The sequence below is a fragment of the Grampus griseus genome, assembly GCF_964374135.1.
Source record: "Grampus griseus genome assembly, chromosome: 2".
Classification (NCBI taxonomy): Eukaryota; Metazoa; Chordata; class Mammalia; order Artiodactyla; family Delphinidae; genus Grampus; species Grampus griseus.
Genome location: NC_139018.1, coordinates 115,600,491 through 115,621,028, shown reverse-complemented (window position 1 = coordinate 115,621,028; position 20,538 = coordinate 115,600,491). Strand labels below are relative to the sequence as shown.

Genomic DNA, 20,538 nt, shown 5'->3' with positions numbered 1-20,538 from the left:
CACACACACACAAAGAGAGAGCTTGACTGCCAAAAACCAAAGGACAGAGATAGAGAAGACTCAAAGTACCAGCAGGAATGAAAGATGCAATATTACTATTAACCTTTAAGAAGCGAAAAGAGACATAAGGGAACTCTATGAACAACAGTACACCAACAAATCAGATAACCTAGATAAAATGGACAAATTCTTAGAAACACACAAACTGCGAAAACTGAATCAAGGAGAAACAGAGAATCTGAAGAGACCTATAACAGGTGGAGAGATTCAATTCGGAATAAACTTCCCATAAAGAAAAGCCCAGGACCAGATGGCCTCACTGGTGAATTCCATCAAATGTTTAGAACCACGAACACCAATCCTTCACAAACTCTCCCAAAACATAGAAAAGGAGGGAAAACTTTCCTTACTCGATGAAGCCAGTATTACACGGATACCAAAACCAGCTAAAAAAGTACAAAAGAAGAAAACTACAGACCGATATACCTTATGAATATAGACACAAAAATCTTCAACAAATTCTCAAGGGAGGTGAGGAGTTTTACCTATTTTTAAAATACAGCGGTGCCAGTCAGGCGTCCTTGGTTTCGTTTCCTGACAGGTGGATTTCTCCTGGGCCACCCTCTCACAAGTTTCCCTTCCAGGTCCCAGGGCTCCTCTCTCTGCTTCCAGGTTCCTGGTATTAGGCTTTTCCCCAGGGAAGCACTAGCTTCCCTTTTTGTTTGCCACTTGGGTTGTTTCTTGTCCTCTGTTGGGGAAATCCCTTACTTTCTTTTGAGCAAATAATTTACAAGTCGTTCTGTTGTAATTTAGCCAGTATCTGAATCTTTCCTGCTTTTCAGATCTAGTGCAAGCAGTGCTGGAAGAAACTCTGTTTCCTTTCTCTAGTGACTTCCCCACCATTCTCACAGGTACTTACTCTGTGACTGGCAGACGCTGCAGTCATGGTTGGAAGTTCCTTCCTCACTTTACCAGATCACTTGGTCAGGTCTCTTAGCACTTTTCATGCTGGATGGTAGTTTCTGTCTGTGAAATGTCTGTGTCCTCCTGTAGACTGTGAACACATCAATAGAGACGGTCGTACTCATTCCGCATCCTCAGCGCCTGGCATGCAGTCAGCCTTTGGGAACCTTTGTGAAACCATGAATGACTTCCGGCTTCTAGGGTGAGGAAGACTCTTTTCTGACTGGCCCATAATATTCCTTCTCTCACACCACCCACCCACCCACATGGAGATCTCTTTGGCTTTAACTCCAGCCAGGTTCCCTCCTGTGTGTTGGTCTAGAATGTTCATCAGCTAGTTCTTTTGCCATTTCCTAGGCAACTTTGTCTATGGGAGCCTGATCCATCATTCTGCCTTCGAGAATAGATCCCAGCTCTTCCTGTCCGCTTACAGAAAGCTGCCCAGAATTCTCAGCTGGGGTTTGAGTTTATGGAAAAAACTCATCTCATTCTGAACTCACTAGGACTGACCCCCACCTGTGGCACCTGGCCAAGCAAATGCAGCTCGACTGGGCCTAGCATTACCCTTGCAGTGTTCCAGGGATTTGGGGGAGCATAGCAGCAGCTCTGTGCATCCTCCATATCCTGGGGCCCCGGCACTTAATCCAGTGACAGGAGGCCTAGCACAGTCCTAGAAGCCCCAGCACCATGCAGGATGGCTGGGATCTGTTCTCAAGGTATCTGATGCCCATGTGAAGCAGGTTAGCTTCCTACCTCTGCACTGGCCTCCTCCTCCCTCCAGACAGAAAGTCTCATTAATTCCTAGACTCAGCTCAGCCTTACCTCTGCTGCAAAACCTTTCCGAGTACATGCCCTCAGGAAGCATTAGGATTTTGTCAAATTCCCCCAGCACTAGGCCACAGTGACTGCCAAGTCCATCTTCCTCACCTGTCAAGTTCATTGAGTCAACACCTCTAATGTGCTAGGTACTCAGACCTAGAATACAAAAACAAGCATGATTGTTTTTCTTAAGGAGTTCACAGTGTATTAGAAGAGACAGAGGACAGGAACAGGAACCATCAGGTTCAGCTGACTGAATGGTTAGGCTGGGTGTTTAAAGATAAATAGAAATTTACAAGGCAGAGAAAGCCAGTAGTGAGGGTAGGGGGTAGGGAGACAATTTGAGGCAAAGGGAAGAGTACACAGGTCAGACTTCATGGCTTATTCTCTAAGTGCAAATTGGTCCGTATTGCTAGGGCCAAATTTGGGTCAAAGGGCAGATTAAGTGACAAATAAAAGCCAAGAGGTAGACAGGGCCACATTGGATTCTATTTTGCCGGGCAGGTAACGCGGAGCCATCGCACGATGTTGAGCAGGGGAGAAAGGCCAGATTTGAATTAGAAAAATAAAATCAGGCCGCGCCGAACCGCAGCCATGCAGCACGCACCTCCCGATCCCGAGCGGCTTTTGCAGCCTGAGCCCCTAGAGCTGGGCCACCCCGACACTGGGCTGGAGTCTGTTGCCAGTGATGAAGCGGAGGGGGCCCGGGACGAGGGCCCCTGGGGACAGCACAATGACAGAAAATAATTTTTGGTTGAAGAAGATAGAAATTAATGTTTCAGAAGCAGAAAAGCAAACTGGAAGAAATGCCATGAACATGCAAGAAACATATACTGCTTACCTCATTGAAACAAGGTCAGTTGAACATACTGATGGTCAGAGTGTCCTAGCAGACTCACTATGGAGGCAGTAGAGTGAATCTGAGTTGTTGAGAAACTACCTTTTAGTATACTATCCACATATTGTTGTGCCACCTCTACCAGAAGAGCGCGCAGAATTTGTTTGGCATAAACTCTCTGCTGACAACACTGACAAGGATTTCATGGAAAGACAATGAATTGGTTTAGAAAACTTCCTCTTGAGAGTTGCTTCATATCCCGTCCTCTGTAGAGACAATCTTCTATTTGTTTTTAACACAGGCAGGCAACTGGAAGGAGACTGTGAATGAAACAGGATTTCAGCTGAAGGCAGACTGCAGGTTAAAAGCGTTTAATGCAACATTCAGAGTGAAAAACCCAGACAAGAGATGTACTGAACTAAAACACTACAGTGATGAACTACAGTCTGTCATCGCATATCTTCTTCGAGTCAGAGCGAGAGTAGCAGATCGACTGTATGGTGTATATACAGTATATGGGAATTACGGGCGAGTTTTTGGTGAGTGGAGTGCCGTAGAAAAAAGAAATGGGTGATGGACTGCAGAGTGCTGCTCATCATAGGGAGGTGTATGCATCTTCTATCGATTATATTTTGGAAGATGAAGAACATTATGCAGATCAGTTAAAGGAGTACCTTTTTTACGCAGAAGCCATGCATACAATGCGGGCTGTGTGCAGGAAACATGAACTTATGCAGTATGACTTGGAGATGGCTGCTCAGGACTTAGCATCCAAGAAGCAGCAGTGTGACAAACTGGCAACTGGGACCCTGAGAACATTTTCTTTGAAGGGAATGACTACCAAGCTCTTTGGTCAAGAAACTCCAGAGCAGAGAGACGCCAGAATAAAGGTGCTAGAAGAACAAATAAATGAAGGAGAACAACTTAACTCTAAAAATCTGGAAGGCAGAGAATTTGTCAGAAATGCTTGGGCTGATATTGAACACTTCAAAGAACAAAAGAACCGTGATTTAAAGGAGGCCCTCATAAGCTATGCAGTCATGCAGATCAGTATATGCAAAAAGGGAATTGAAGTTTGGACCAATGCTGAGGAATGCTTTAGCAAGATATAATCCTGTGAAATGAGTTTCTCTTCAAAGTGCCCCAAAACAGAAACACAAGTAAATAAAAAAAATTTAAGTTCCTACCAGTGTACACAAAAATATATAATAAGTTGAGTAAATTCAGCTTTGATTGTAGTGTTAATACAGCACAAAAGGATGTATTTTAATGAAGATTAAATATTACAATTTGAGGTTTGGGGGACTGGTGCTGATTCTAAAACATTAATTAGATAAAATATACCAAAAAATTGTCAGGCTTCTGAACCAATGACTGAATATCAAGATGTCAGGTAATTTTTAGATGTTCATTTTAGTGCCCACTGTTTCATATCTGCTTATTAGGGAGTTTTTTCCTAAGGTTGAATTCTTATCTTTATTTGGTTAAGACCCCCTAATCTGTTATAGGGGGGTTAATTTTTCTTGCCTTATAGTTGAGCTGTTTGGTTTGACAAAGCTCAGCAGAAACTTAGTGTGAAATCTAAGAATTTCTCCCACATTCTTTAATGCCCCCAAACATTGCATACACTAGAAAATGCCTTCAATGTGTGTTTTACCAGAATTTTGACACTGGTCAAAAATTTTACACTGCCAACAAAGAAGACTCAACTTCTCAGATATATGGTGAAATGGGTTGTTGTGATCTAGGAATTGGTATACACCAAGTTTCAATTGAGTATGTTACATACCAGCATTAAATTCTCAGATAATTCTTAACCTCAGTGATGAGCCTAAATTTACTCTGCCTGGCTCTCTACACATGGCATTTCAGGGTACAAGGTGTAGCATTTCAACGTATAAGATATACGTAGTGAACATACGTGTTAGTATCTTCGTTATTAACATCCTTCTTTATTGCTTGGCTGTAATTTTTGTAAAGATAAATTATATTGCTTTTGTGTGTGTTTTTGTGGTATATGTTCAGAAGCTAGGCCATCCTTGGTATTTTGTTAGCTTCGTAGAACCCTACCTGTGTACTCACTATAACTAATTATGTAAAAACAGATTTCCAGTACTGTTCAGCGTTTGACTTTACATGTTTAAAATGTTGCTGAAGTTTTGTGCTGTTTGCCAAACTCATGCAATAAATAAATGAAGTAATGTGTTATTTAAAAAAAAAAAAAAAGAAAAATCAAATCGTGTGGAGGCTGGATTGCCATTGAGGCTGAGGTGGGGGGATGGGTCGATGAGGAGTTTGCCCAATAGAGACCAACAGGAGCCAGTTTGGAGACATTTGAGAGAGAGCTGCAGGGTTTGCCGAGCCATGTACTGTGGTGTTGAGGGAAGAGTTTACAATGGCTCCCAGAATTCTCCTTGGGGAGACCAGCTCCACAAAGGTAGAGCCACTAATGAGGGGCAGGCACCTGTGTGCACACCTATGATGGAGTGGTGGAGCTTTGCTCCAGGACACCGAGGTGGAGGGTGTGGAAATGTAAGATGACTGCAACCCAGACACCAGCTGCGGTCAGTCTGCCTATTTAAACCTGGATAAGGCGGATTGGGATTCTCATACCTTGACGTGGGAAAGGTCTTGTGCCCTCCTGTGTCCCCTGATTTCTGCGAACTCTCAGGTTTCAACTCTTTTGGTCACTTCTGGCTCTGAGCCAACCCCATTTTTGGTCACCCTCAATCACCATGCCAGACTTGTGGTCTATCCGTCACCACGTCGACCCAGATACCCCTTTCTTTGAAGGGGGAAAGCCAGTAATTTGTGCAAGGCCTTGTGCACATGGCAGACGTTATACAAGACTTGGGGAGTTGGATGGGTTTACGTCATGGAGGTGCAAAGAGCAAACTGCACTAAATTACCTCTCAGATCTTCTCATTTCAAAACATTCTTTGGGGCACCTTAAGGGCAGCCTCTTCCCACTGTGGGCATCCTCCCACCTGCCCCTCATTCTCTCATCTTCTTGTTGATATACCCGCTGCCTCCCCACCCCCAATTATTTCAGGAAATTCCAAATTCTTCTCACTATAGCACAGCAAGAGCTCCCTCTCACCCCTTCTGAGCTTAGCTCTAGGCCCATGTTTTCATTTCACAAACCCATCCAATCCATAGTTGAGTAAAAGAGCATCTTGGGATGAACATCATCCGCTGTGCCCAGAGAGTAGTAATTATAGTCACAGATAACATTTTTTCAACATTACATACTTTTAAAAGATTATGGAAAATGTAAAGTACTATCTCCTTGAATTACTCTCTCCCACCTCGTCCCCTCTCCCCCTCCCTGGTGAACTCTCTCCTTTGGTAGCTGGAGACCCAAGGTGAAGAGTCAGGCACCTCCTGTCTGAGGCCCCTTGTCTATGGGTAAGGCTGGCCCTGCTTTTCCGCCCCCTGCCCCCTCCCCATCAGTCTGACAGCTGGTTCAGTGCTGTTCTCCAGTCTCTCCTGATGACACAACACTCCTGGCAGGAAGATGTCTAAATTCGGGAGGGGCTGATAGACTGGGGAAAGAGAGCATTTTTTCTTCATATAGAGCCTTGTTCACAGTGTTTGTCTTAGAACCAACTGGAGGACAACCTTGCACCCAGTTCATCATTGTGGTATCAGCCTCATTTCTTATAACTGTGCCAGGCAGACAGGTCTTTGTTATCTTTCAAGTTCACCCCAGGACACCAAAGGGCCATGGCTGCTGGAATGGGAGGCTCCTGGCACCAGTAACACTAGGGACCTACAAGGATCCCTCTAAGGGAGCGGGAGGGGGTGTGTGTATACGGGAAGCCTTCCCACACACTCCAGGCCATGAGTCCTCTTGCCTGTCTATCCATCCTTCTAGGAGACAAGCATCTGCTGTTGTCAGAATCTGCCCCTGGCATTAGGCCTTCAGAGAGGAGTGAGAAATTGTGTCTCCACTGAGTCCACAGTCCAGTGGAAAAAGACACAAAACATAAATCACTGTAAAGAGCTCCATCTAGGGATGCAGAGGAGGGTCCCCACCGGTTCTCTGGCTGTTAGAACACGGAGGTAGTGGTGTTCCAGTTGCAAAGACTGAAAAGCGTGTCCCAGGTTACCTTCCTCTGCTAGACACCGGGTACACAAGGTGACAGCGTCTGGCCTGGGGCTGCGGCAGACTGGCACAGGCTCTGGCACTGGGACCTCTGACTCCACCCTGAGGCCAATGGGGCATGGCTAATGGGAACGATGGGATTTGGGTTTCATAAAGTACACGGCCCCAGAGCAGAAGTCCTGGGGCCGAGGGAGCAGTTAGTAAGGAGGCTGGGCTCTGTATCCAGCCCTCACGCTACTCCACATTCATGGAGGGCAGGCCTGTGGCTGCTGTGCTCCCCACTCACTATTCTGAGCCCAGACTCCATACACTGTGAGAAATCTTACAGAGTGTTATGGACCAAATGTTTGTCTCTCTCCAAATTCGCATGTTGAAATCCTACTCCCCAGTATGATGGTATTTGAAGGTGATTATTAGGCGATGAGGGTTGAGCCCACAATGGGATTCGTGCTCTGGTAAAAGAGACCTCAGAGAACTCTCTCACCCATCTGCCACATGAGACACAGTGAGAAGACAGCATCTATAAACCAGGAGGTGGGTCCTCACCTGACATCTGCCCTTTCCTTGATTTTGGACTTCCAAGCCTCCAGAACTGTGAGAAAATAAGAGTTTGCAGTTTAAGCCCCCTAGTCTATGATATTTTTGTCATAGCAGCCCAAGCTGAGACACAGTGAATGCAGTCAGAAGTTGAAACAGACTGGGAAAGGTGGGGCTCCTTGCAGACACCCGCTCTTGGCATCACACACCTGTGCGAGGCGGGGGCGGGGAGGCCCGGGCCTAGCGTGGGTCCCAGGCTGTGCGCCAACAGTACGAGCTGCTGCGCAGGACGCTGCCACAGCAGGGACGCGGCCTGCACACCATTCAGGAACGGCTGCGCTCTTTTGCCTGGGGCGGCGGGGGGGGGGGGGGGTGGTGGCACCTGGCTCTTTCTGACAGGTGTCATCTTTGATCCTTCAGGCTCTCAGTCCCTGCAGGGGAGCAATGGTCATGGGGGGTGGGGACAGGGACAGGGCTCGTCTTTGGGGCTGGAGGACACCCAGATCACCACCTGGCTCACCCGCTACACCGCCCTGGGTGCCCCTCCGAACTCCTGCCTTTACAGTGACGAGGGCAATGGTGAAGTCCACTTGAGGATGGGAAACGGGACCCCGAAGTTCTGTTTTCCTAGGGAAAAAGGAAAATAACACTTTGTCCAGACCAGAGTTTGATTGGATTTAAAAAAGTGTATTGGATTTCCAATACTAAATAAAAACATGAAATTGTTTTTCAAAAAGCCATAGAGTTTACAGCATCAACTACAGAAAAGGCCAAACAAGTGTGTACAGAAACTAGTCCCCAGCAGCCCTCCAGGTCCCCTTCCAGCAGGTGACAAGGCAACAGACACATTTGCTCCAAATCCTCCTGAAGGAAACTGCTGGTCAGCAGCTCAACTAGGACATTACAAGACACACAATGGTTTAATTTCAAAAATCACAGGAAAATGTAAGAAAATGTATTAAACTGTGAAAAGGTGCAATACAGAATAACTTTCCTTTTTCTTAATTTAAAAAAATCCCCCAACTTTGAACAGTTATTTAAAAATAGGCCCCTCCCCCCACCCCAGTTCTGTGGCAGTATCCAGGTACCAAGGCCCTGAGGTAACCAAAGTATCAGGGTTCATGGGAGGGAATGCCCCGAATACCGAGCATGTTTCTTTGGGCAAAAGGTAAGACAGTTTCTGGGGAATCTAGCCCTCCTGGTGTCCAGAGTGTTCTGAGTGCTCTTTTCAGGATCAGTTTAAGTGCACTGGGTTTCCAGAATCCGGCCTGGCACTATCCTCCGTGACCAGCTAGCAGGGCAACAGGAGTTCCGGCATTGCACTTTTCATTGCCCCCAGTTGAGAAACAGAGTTCATCTTCTAGAAAAGCAAATGTGTGGTAAGACCTAAATAGGGGAAATAACCAAGGTACAAAGGCAAGTGGGGGCGCCTGTGTGGCCAGGGCAGAGCACAGGCCCCAGGGCAGGCGGGTCCGAGTGCCCACTGGTGTTCTCAGCAGCTGACCTCTTCCTGGCTACAGAACCAAAGCGCAATCCGCCTTCTGCACTGCCTTCCACACTCTCTTCTGGGGATTTGTTGGGGAGCAGGGGAAGATGCCTGAGGGTCAGTCCTGTATTCTTAAGAGATTCTTTATATTAAACAAAAAGAAAAATCTCAGCTCCTTACATTTTTGAGAAAAAGCATACAAGAACCTCCTGCAAAGGCAAAGGCTTCTTGTGTGGCCAGCCTCTCAGCACACCTCAGAGACCTCCTGCTGCCCTGTTCAGATCAGGGGCTTAGCTGAGCTGCTGGGATGGTGTGTAGGAGTTGGGGAGGCCACTGTCCCCGTCCCCTGCTACGTACAGAACAGTGCTCAGAAAGAAGTGGGGAGCCTCACTGGTGCTGCAGCCCCTGCCTGCTTCATTCTTGCTAACACCTTCCCCGTGGGGCTCTGAGGCCTGGAAGTGAGAGCTGGACTGGCTGAGGACAGGAGCTAGGGAGAAGCAAGGAGTCCTACATGGGAACAAAGCTCCCTCCTTAACCTCCGACTTCCCCGAAGGGAACACATGGTAACAGCAGGAAAGGGTCTCTAACCTCTTCTCCGATTTCCCAGGAACTCGGCCAGGCTCGTGCCCTGTCCTGCCATCACTCCTGCAATACAGCGCCTGACTCCTCAGCGTGGACATTCTTATCAGGATATGACCAAGACACCAGGGCAGCTACATCCTCGAACCCACCTATTGCACAGAAGAAATTTTTAACTAGATCCAAATGAAACTCCAGTTGCAACTTAGTGACAATAGAGATGGACATGCCAGGACAGTAAAGAAGATGCTTCCATTCTCTGCAGGCTTCTGGAAGGAAGTACAATGACGGAAACATTCACAGGACCTCAGCAGCCCCTCCATTTCCAGTTCCCAACCCCCCAACGCCCCCCACCCCAATACTGCAACTGCACAGAAAGCAACAAACAAGTCTTTTCAATGTTACATTTCATTCAGATAGATCTGTAATCTCACAGTGATGAGAGGAGAAAGTCAGGCCTTTAATAATTATAATAAAAAAAATAAAAAAGCTTACAAACAGCAATGCAACATTTCCTCCCCCCTCTCAAAGTGATGGATTAACAGCTGGTAGAGGATGCAATGACTCAGAATAAAAAATAAAAACAAAAACACAAAACACGCCAACCCCTGGAACAACCCACACTGTCAATGACTTTCCAGACATAATTCAAACAAGTAGCCAAACGTCAACCACTTGTGGAGAACACCACAGACCTCCTTGGGTTTTGATAGTGTTTTTCTTTTGAAGGTAAAATAAAATAGGACACAAATAAAATTGTACATAAATGCCAACGTCTACACTCCATAAAGGCGATGCCGTCGCAGCATGAAGACGCAGCCTGACCACAAAGTGAAACAGAGGTTGCACTTCCTGCCTCTTCCCTGGACACAAAATTTTGGCCCATGGTGCCCAGTCCTGCAGGGTATCGGCAGGCAAAGGGAAGCTGCCTTGACACGGCGTCTTCCAGGCCGACCAGGAGAAGGCAGGCGGCCAGGCCTGGAGCTGGCCCCACGCGGGGGTGCTGGCCGGGCGGCCTGCTCACTCTGTGTTTTCAAGTGCTGTCCTCTCGTGCTCTGTACAACTCCTTGTTTTCAAGGCTAAGTCCCAAGACTTCTAGACTCAGGTCTGGAGTCACGTCCCGGTCAAGGTCGTCATGCTGTCGTGATGGCATTTAGGTCCTTCATCAGTCCTTCCAGGTGGGCCATCTCTTTGGTCAGCTCATCTGGTTCATAGCTCTACAGAAAAGAGAACAGTTACCAGGCACAGTCCAAGCAGCCGTCCAGAAGGAGGGCCCACAGAGAGACGTCAAAGCGTCAAGTGGTCAGTGACGACACTGCCTAAGAGACTGGACCACCCACGCCCCTGCTGGCCCAGCAGCATCAGAGGTTGCAGGATGTGCCCAAGCCAGCAACCACTCATTTCTTTCCACTGCAGAATGCCTTTCCTCCAACCCACACTGCCAGGGTCACGAGGACCTCACTCGTCCCTTCTAGTCTCTGTTGGACCCAGCACAGTTGGTATGTCCCCTGTATCTCTGGGCCCCAAGCTCTCCTCCTAAGAGAGTCCTGTACCTGGAAATGCAGAGGCAGAACATATTTATTGGAATGTGGGAGTGAAAGATCAAGGAGACCCTGTTGATTTTTGTTTTGAGAGCAACCATGCAGGCACGTTCCTCTCCAGCATCCTGCTCAGGAAAGGTCATGAAGGGGGACTAAGGGGAAAAAGAACACGTGGATGGTTCAAACCAAGACAAGAGGACCAGAGAGACAGGACACAGTTAAAAGGAAGGCAGGTGGGTGGGCTGGTGTGACAAGCTAATCCAAGCAGATCAAACCCTCAGCACAGCCCCAGCTCACAGGAGCTGCTCAGTGCTCGCCTGACGAATGAGTGAGCGACTCTGCCTCACACTTCTGGGCCAGCACAGAGTATCAGCGTGCCCAGCGCACTCTCAGGCCTTGGGACATGCACCTAGTCATCCTGGCGGGGCTGGTGGCCCTGCGAACTCACACTCTCGGAGTCTTCCAGCATCCTTGTGGTCTCCTGCACTTCAGGGGCACTGGGAACCACCACTGGCATAGGAGGCCGGCTCCTTCCTAAAGTCCCAATGGAGGCCGTCTTCACCGAGTGAATGTGATGATTTAGAGCTGAGGGGGAAAGGGCACCATCAGGTGGGTGGCTGAGCTTGCTCCCCCAGACCTCACAAAGGTACCCAAGGCCCAAATGCTGCTAAGGGTGAGGGATGCACCCAGACCCAGGGCAGAGATCCTGCTCTGAAAAGGCCCTGGAACAAGATGGCAGGAGGGAGAAAGCAGGGCATCCAAGAGGCCAAATGTTCCATTTGGCTTTAGAAAGCTCATCTCCTAGTCCAGTTGCTCTCAAAGTGTGGTGGCCCAAGGGCCCCTGGCAGGATATCTGGGAGGTCAAAACTCTTTTCATAATAATGCCAAGACAGTTTTTGCCCTTCCACCAATGGTACAAAAGCAACAGTGGGTAAAACTGCTGGAGCCTTAGCACAAATTAAGGCAGTGGCACCAAACTGTAAAGTCATTCATGGACATGCATACTTGCAAGTTTAAAAAGAGCCAGTTAAAGATCATCGTTAATGAAGTAGCAAAAATTATGTTATGAAATCTCAACCTTGATTACACATCTTTTAAATATTCTAAAATGGAAATATGGGTAAAATACTTCTGCTGTACACCAAAGCATAACAGCTGTCTTCAATAAAGGGACTTGTAATTGAGTTGTGAGCTGAACTGCTGCTTTCATCACGAAACATCAATGTTAGGTCAGAGAAAGACTGACACAGAAACCGGTTATTCAGACTTGAGCATCTGGCAGATATTTTCTAGAAAGTGAATGAAGTCAAGTCAGTCACTTCAGGGAAAACAACGGACAGGATTTATTTCCAATGATAAAATTTAAGTTTAAAGTGAAAAATCAGAATTTTGAAAAACCTGTATCTGCCACCATGAGCTTGAGAGCTTCCCAATACTTCCAGACATTGGTGATATTAACGAATGTATTTTTAGATACTGTTTAACAAAATGTATCAAAATTCGGAGGATCTGTGTAACTCAGTGAACCATTACTTTCCAAAGACCAACATGTGATGTTCAGCACCACGCATTCAAAGTACAAGATATACGGATTTATTGGAACAGAGTACAAATAATTATATGGTTTCTGATTCCACATTACAAACAAACCTATAAGAAACTACAACTTGTTGAGTTTGCCGTAGTATCAAAAAAGAATATCCACAGTTGTCTGAAAAGGTTATAAAAATAATCTTCCCTTTTCCAACTACATATCTGTGAGGCCAGATTTTCTTCAACCAAAACAACATATTGCAACAGATTAAATGCGGAAGCAGGTGTGAGAATCCAGCTGTCTTCTATTAAGCCAGACATTAAAGAGATCTGCAAAAATATAAGACAATGCTACTCTTTTATTATGAAATAGTTATTTTTCATGAAAAATATGCTATTTATCTTAACATGATAGATTTATTGCTATTTTTAAATGAATAAAATAGCTTTAAAATCTGTTTTGATTTCTAATATAGTAAATCATGATAGGTACAACCCATGTGAAGAAAAGCTCTTGTGCAGCTGCAACAGCTTGTAAGAGTTAAAAAGCGTCCTGAGACCAGAAAGCTTGAAAACCAGTGATTTATTCTGAAACAAACCATCATAATAGAGAAAAATGTGAAAGAGTAGGAGGCAGAAAGCACGCCTTGGAGGTGAGAGGGCTTTTGCTGAGCTGGGTGAACTCGAGGAGTTAACTTTCCTTCTGCAGGGTTATTCCTCCACCCTAAGGTTCTTGCTTGTTTCCAAGTCTTGACCTCCCTGACCCTTCTCCAGCTGGCAGGAACCCTATGGAGTGAGGCAACTCTGGGAGGAGGCTGGGCAGACCACATCTGTTGTTCATACCCATGCCACTGGCTTTTACCGCCAAGGACTCTGCACCCAAAACACAATTCAGAAAATCAGCCCTTGCTCCCCGCCAAATTATTCTCTGATTTATGTATGTTCCCAAAGGAGGAGCCCTTACACTCCCTGAGAGGGGCAATGCACCCTGCAACACTAAATTGCAGGGATAAGCTTGGAGGACATTTGCTTTGTTCCTCTGCAAAGAAGAGGTGACTTGCGCCATAAGCCGGAGCCAAAGGGCCCGTCCAGTGGTGCTGCTGTCCCCACTCACCTTGCTGGGATAGTAACGGTGTGCTTGGCAACGCTGGATCATAGGTGGGAGGACCTGGGGGAGGGATTGCTGGCACAGCAAAGCTCTTCAGTGGGTGGGAAGGGCGAACGTGGGCTGTAGGAAGACTCTGGCCTGAGTCTTCCTCTTGGGAGCTGGCCAAGTAAGAGGAGCTGGTAGCACCTTCAGGATCCTGGTGATCAGCACAGCATGTCTGAGACGAGGAGGCTGGCATGGTATCAGTGCTGGGGGTGTTTCGAACAGATTCTACAGCAGGAAAGTCCAAATGTTAGCATTTATTTTACCATTGAACATATGCACATTCCAGGGTTCTGGCTACCTCTAAGGGCTCCTGAAACCAGCTCAATAAGCACTTAGGATCAATGCTAGTCCAAGGGAACATGGATTAGCACCACTGTCAAGGCTAAGTAAGAACAGTCTAATCTAAGAGTCCCGAACAATTTTGTCAACTAGATGCTGGATTTGTTTCACCTACACAACCAAGTGGTCACAATTTTACAGATTTAAAGTTCTTCTCAGTACTCACTATGGAGCACATATCAAGGTTCCTGAGATGTTGTCTATTAAGATGTAAATAAGAAGAAAGAAGGGACTTCCCTGGTGGCACAGTGGTTAAGAATCCGCCTGCCAGTGCAGGGGACACGGGTTCGAGCCCTGGTCTGGGAAGATCCCACATGCCGTGGAGCAACTAAGCCCGTGCACCACAACTACTGAGCCTGTGCTCTAGAGTCCGTGAGCCACTACTAAGCCCATGTGCCTAGAGCCCGTGCTCTGCAACAAGGGAAGCCACCGCAATGAGAAGCCTGCGCACCTCAGTGAAGAGTAGCTCCCGCTGGCCGCAACTAGAGAAAGCCCGCATGTAGCAACCAAGACCCTACGCAACCGTAAGTAAGTAAGTAAGTGAGTAAGTAAATAAATAAATAAAAGGAAGAAGAAAAGAAAACTGAAAATGTCAGTCATTGATTGACAGTCTCAGAGACTAGCCTTTCACAGACAACATGTCTTACCACCAAGACTGGCTAGGTACCTGACAAGGACCAGCTCTGCCTGCGAGGCCTGGTGGTCAGTGCAGGAGAGGCACACAGGCCCTGCACGCTCTCTGGCTACTGTGCACACCCTCCCCTGAGCAACAGCCCCACAGCTCAAGTGAGACCTGGACAACCAAACAGTCCAGAGGTCTGTAAATGGCTTTAAGATCATGCCATGAGGTATTTGGGGGTCCAGAGAAAGAAAAAGCCTGGAGACGGGGAAAACTCAAGAACATGACAAAAATCTCAAAATATGTGAAGAGGGGTCAGAGTTGTTCTGGAAGGCAGCATGGGGGGTAGTAAAAGCACTGGCTTTGGAGTCAGATAGACCTGAACCCTAATCTCTACAGACAGGCTGAGCGAACTTGGCAGTCACCAAATCTCTGAATCTGTTTCTTCACCTATAAAAATAGGGAGAATAACACACAATTCCCCGAGGATTAATTAAGAAAATGTATGTAAAGTGGTATACACAGGGTTTGAGTAATTGATAAGGTTCTTTTCTTCGTAAATTACCCGAGTGCTTACTCTGAGCCAGGCACCACGCTAAGTGCTTTACACTCATTAGCTCATTCAATCTCCTAGTAACTCATTAGACGCTGGGAGGTTAAGCACCGCCCAAGGACACAGAACCAATGGGGCAGGATTCCGAATCCCTGCCCGAGTCCCAAGTCCATGCTCCATCCAATACACATCACACTGCTCTTCCATGCCCAATACCACCTGTCCCCCGACTCTGCAGGGGCAGAAGCAGCACCAAGTCCCAGGGAGACCATATGAGGAAGACCTTTCCAATAGTGTGAGCTGGTGCAGATCACCATCCCCACCCTGAGGAGGGGTCTGGAGGATACCAGCTCAGGGCCATAGGCTGCACCAGGTAGCCTGAAGGAGGGCCTCCCTTGATTCCTAGAGTCCTCAACCTTATTAAGGAAAATAAACCCTTTTAAGCAGAAATGCATAAGCAACCCGCAGAAATCCAACCTTTCCCTGCCTTTGTTGCTGAGATAGCAATGAATCTGTTCCCTTGGGCTCTCAGGAGATGGGCCATGGCAGTCATGAGTGCTACTCCCTTAACTTAAAGGCCTTGGGTCCCAGCAATGAGGGACTCATACACCCTCCCCAAGTGTTGAGAGCCTGGCTGTGATAACCCTCGCAGGCCTAGGTCACTTCTTGTCCTTTCCAGGGGTACGCTGAGGATCTCACTTCTTATGCTTGCTCAGGTCAGCTATCACCACACCTGGGGAGCTGCTGGTCCCACCCTGTGTGATCCTGGGCCGGGTGGAAGCTGGTTAGCGAGGGTTACAAGGATGAGGAGAGAGAAAGCAGGCTCTAGCCTGGACCATGTCCGACTGTACTGGCAGATATGTTAGGTCAGCTCTGGGCACACAGGCCTACCTGGGATGCCGCAACTGCCTTCATTTGATGCATATGCTTCTGAGGGCCAGAAATGGTGGGAAACGTGAAAAAGGAAGAGAGGGTTGCCTACATGAATCAGAGTGTGGAGCAACTGCAGAGGGCACCAGCACACTGTATTCTCTGTGAAGGGTGTGCGCTGAAATTGTGCAACACCTCTGGCCCACGAGGGAAAGTATGTTGTAACTAAAATTTCTGCTTTGGTGAGGGACCCTACTTCCCGACTGACCTCTCAGAGTTGTCTAAGACACACAAAGTGAACAGTGGCCGAGCGCTTGGGCAAGTGGAAAGCACGCTTTCTGCATCAGGTGGTAGTGACATAGTAAATGTCCAAGGAAAAGACACAGCCAATGCCCTCTAGAGCAAAGATGGCCCTGGACAAGGTCTAGTCATGCCAAGCCCACATCTACAGGTCTGTGGTAATACTGGGCTCTAGAAACACAGGAAAACACAACAGGAGGAGAACTCTGATCACTTCTAGATACCTGCTCTACATTTCAAATCCATCTTCAGTGGCTCCATTACAAGTTTTACCTTCTTTTATCTCCTCTGGTCATTAAAACAGGAAACCCTTTAGTGGTACAAATAGTTACTTTTCCTCTTTTCGCTTTCCGCCTGAATCCATACAGAACCAAGCTTTTATCAACACTGGACCACTTGGACGAGGGGTGGGCGAGAGCCCTATGCTTCTTGCCAACCTTCAACCCCCTCCTTGTCCAAGAGGGAGGAGGAGGGGGCTGATCTGATGGGAAGACCCTGCCATGCACTTAGGTAGACCCATATCCCAGTGGGTGAGGCCTTTCTGCCTTTAAAAATGGAGAAACAGAGTCAGGACACAAAAACCACTTTCTAAGAGCAGGTTTGGAGGGCTGCTTTCTTGTCTGTTCTATCTGAGATTATGTCTGTGAGGCAGCCTTTGGTTTTCCATAGCCTCCTGTAGGCTGTCTTTCCCTAAAGGCAGGACCCCACACCTGGATTTGGAGGGAGGGAGAGACCAATTTTAGACATGAGTTCAAGCAGCATTCTCCAAACCAAGTAAAGGTTTGGGAGTAGATAACTTTCGGAATTATCGGGCATCTCTTAATAAGCTTTGACTTCCATTTGATGCTTTGGGTATGTTTATAATTGATCAAAACGTAAAGGAGGAAGGGATGTTACCGGCAACCCAAGCTTCTAGCACGAAGTTTTGAGGTTCTTTTAAAATGGAATTCACTTGAAATTCCCTTATTTTCCAGAACTACCAAAACTTAGTTCTACTAGTAACATATGTAACTATTAAAAGACAAGTTTCAAATGATGGAAAAAGAGTACACTGTACAGATGAGAAGTGGGTTTTTTTGCACCTTAAAACTGAGAAGATGGAAATTAATTTTCAATTAATGAGGAACAGTATTTATTCCATTTGCTGTCCTCTCACCTTCACTTTTTCTTCCTTAAAACTGTTTCGATAAAGCTGTTTCTTAAGATTTCCAAACTGGGACATGTTAGTCTGGCAATGTATATCTTTAAATACACTGCAGATTGTTAGGCTAATTTCCTATCTATTTTTAGAGATGATCTATGCCTGTGAGCCCTTTCTAATTTCAGTCATCCACTAGGCAACCTGAGGTTTACAATATGTACAAGCTCAACATGGCCACTGGCCCTGCTGTCCCCAGGTGTTGCTCTTACTTCGGTACATGGCAGAAGTAAGTAATTAAGGCCTAACATTAGAACTACCTATTGCTGCCCTAAGAACCTTCCCAACATTAGGCAAAGGCAACATCTAGTGTCTGAAAATCACCCAGAATACATTTTCCTTTCAAACTGGAGGATTAAAAAAATAAACAAACTGAAAATATGACGGAATTAAGATGCAAGATGGAACAAGACATGGTTATGTGATTAGAGTTACATTTTTACTAAAACAACACCTTGCCCTAGGCACTTAAAACATAGGGAAAAAAATGGACTGAATTTTATAGAAACAAATTTGAGTCAGTAACAGAAACGTTATGATAAACAAATAACACTGAAAAAAAAATCCAAATCGTTCTAAGCAGGGCAAGTCCTCCCCATTGCAGCCTGCCAATGCTTTTTGGAATGCTTTCCACCTGGGGCTCCATCCTCATCTCTCACCTGTGGAATTGGCCCTGTCTGAAAGGGACATGGATGTGCCAATGGGCCATGAGCTGCCCGGGTGGTAGAGATGACTGCGAGCTGGAGAAGCGAGGCTGCTGGAGTGGAAATGATGGTGAGGGTTATCGAGGGAATGGATGGGATGGGCACTAATCACAGCTGTGAATGAACACAAGACAGAGAAATGCTTAACATGCTTGCACAGACACACACATATCACAGTTCAAGAGCAGTTACCCCGCGCCCCCCTCCCATATCGTACGACCACTTCCTTGGCTTTTTGGTGGCAGATGGCTGAATTTGGACAAGTAGCCATGGGTTTTATACTTGCTTTAAAAAATCAACACACTCCTATGCATATGTCTCTAGATATAACACAGAAAGAAAAAACCCTGATGATTTTTACTAAAATGTTAACAGTGATTATCTTGTGGGGAAGAGTGGTGAAGAATTAAAAAAAAAATTTCTTTTGGTTTATCTTTATTTTCCAATTCTTCTACAAAAAATATGGATTACAGGAGTTATTAAAAATATCTCCTTGAATATGTCATAAAATATAAATCCATAAGCAAACAAATGGTGGTTTGGGTATCTATTATTTTTTTCTCTTGCTTAAAAAGATAGAAGTCCCTTTTCCTTTGAGTATATTCCTAATTCATTCTGTCTTTTCTTACTTGCTGAATGAAGCATGAAATAGGTATTTAGGCTGAATGAATAAGTAGCTGTTTAATCAGCTTTCATCTTAAAAGGAATGCAAGTGGAACTGAATTCTTACGTTACAATCTAGTACTAAAAGCATGAAACACAGGCCTAGGGCACCATCTCTTCCTGCTTCCAGTCTGGGAGCTCAGCCACATCCATTCACATATTAAAAAATAAACGGATTTTTCCTAAATTGCCTCTTTCCTTCCCACACTGGCTAAGGAATTCAATTTGCTGCATTTAGCAAACAAATCCAAATTTTCACACAGATGTTCCACATACAACTTTCTATGAAGACAAAGTGCTTCTTTAATGAGGCTTCATTATCAATCCCAGAGATGCAAACAAACAAAATCAGAAGCCCAGTTGGGATATAAACTTTTCTTAGGTACTCCTATAGAGTAGCTGGAGAAGCAGAATGTTTAACATCAAGATAACCAGCTCTAAATCCCCCAAACAGGTAAACAGGCAGGGTTGGCTAGGAACACATGGGATCTTTTTATTCTTCCCTTTAGGCAAGGACTTCACAAACTTTGTGATAAAACTTAATTTGCCTTTGGAGTCTCTTAAAATGCCTTGTCACCAAGAATCTCCCTAGATCTTTGGGGAGCCACTCAACATGACTGGTGAAGAAAATCCCAGTCAATAAAATAGAGGCCTTGGGCTTCCCTGGTGGCGCAGTGGTTGAGAGTCCGCCTGCCGATGCAGGGGAACGTGGCTTTGTGCCCTGGTCCAGGAGGATCCCACATGCCGTGGAGCGGCTGGGCCTGTGAGCCCTGGCCGCTGAGCCTGTGCGTCCGGCGCCTGTGCTCCGCAACGGGAGAGGCCACAACAGTGAGAGGCCCGCATACCGCAAAAAAAAAAAAAAAAAAAAAATTGAGGCCTTTATTCTGCATCTTTCTCTTTGCCACATGCAAACAAGCAGGTGGCACAACCAGCCAGGGATCCTGGAGCAGTGCTGCCCCTCCCCCCTCAAGGCCTGGGAAACTAATCAGGGGCTTTCCCTGCCCTCAGGGATCAGAAGCTGCAGGTGGTCCCTTGGAATAAAATACAACTTGGAAAATCTGGCTGAGCAGAGGTCTTAGGGCAGCTTGGCAGTCAGCACCTCCTCCAGGGGAAGACAGGTAGTTTTCAGAAGTAGGGTGTTTCAGAATCAATGTTTTCCAGAATTAAGGCTAGGGTGAGGGAAAAAGCCTCCTGATTTTTATCTAGGAAGTGCAACTTGAAAGTGTTTTAGGTACAGAGAACTCTCACAAAAGAAAAACAAAGTTGACTTTAAGGCATTGCCAGTTTTTCCAAATTAAAAATGTGAAAGTGTCTGTCTAGAATACAGGTGGCAATCATTAGCTATGAGCTGAATCAGAATCCAAAGCTTCTGGTGCAAGGCCTTTGATGGAACCTCATCCTGACACCACCAAGCCTTTCTCAACAGTGCTCAGACATTTAAAGCCATGGTAGGTGGATGGGGGATGCGGACTCCAGGGAATCCCAGCTTGTGAAAAAGGATTGAAGCCACGTGGGGAAAAGCATATCTCTAAACCTGAAGATCACAAGTACATCACAAGTAAATTTGGGTTTCAGATTCTTGAATTAAAGGATCCACTCACCCACCCAACTGCTGAGGCACAAATTAAGTAATACTGTACCTTTATGCATACTCCTTCCCACCACCAAAAAAAGAAAAAAACCAGGAATGCTGTCAACTAGTACAGCACATCTTTTCTGTGTAACATTTAAAAAT

At 46.2% G+C, this 20,538-nt stretch overlaps 1 protein-coding gene and 1 pseudogene across 11 annotated transcripts in view; one reads left to right on the top strand and one right to left on the bottom strand.

Moving 5' to 3' along the window:
• Positions 1 to 2,376: 2,376 nt before the first annotated feature.
• LOC309819306 (sorting nexin-4-like) lies at positions 2,377 to 3,732 on the top strand (annotated as a pseudogene). Its single transcript has one exon. The product of its transcript is annotated as a sorting nexin-4-like (transcript).
• Positions 3,733 to 8,007: 4,275 nt separating this feature from the next.
• The window catches only part of NEO1 (neogenin 1), a gene marked incomplete at its 5' end in the record, with an annotated part of 242,114 nt that continues 229,583 nt past the window's right edge, over positions 8,008 to 20,538 (bottom strand). For 6 of the 10 annotated variants that reach the window (XM_082647399.1, XM_082647402.1, XM_082647401.1 and 3 more), the window contains 4 exons: positions 8,008 to 10,547; positions 11,320 to 11,456; positions 13,519 to 13,782; positions 18,096 to 18,254. In XM_082647399.1, coding sequence (XP_082503525.1) covers positions 10,464 to 10,547; positions 11,320 to 11,456; positions 13,519 to 13,782; positions 18,096 to 18,254 — 644 coding nt within the window. In that variant the 3' untranslated portion in view covers positions 8,008 to 10,463. Of the gene's footprint in view, positions 10,548 to 11,319; positions 11,457 to 13,518; positions 13,783 to 18,095; positions 18,255 to 20,538 lie in introns of those variants that run through there. The other 4 variants (XM_082647406.1, XM_082647407.1, XM_082647400.1 and 1 more) reach the window with 2 other exon arrangements.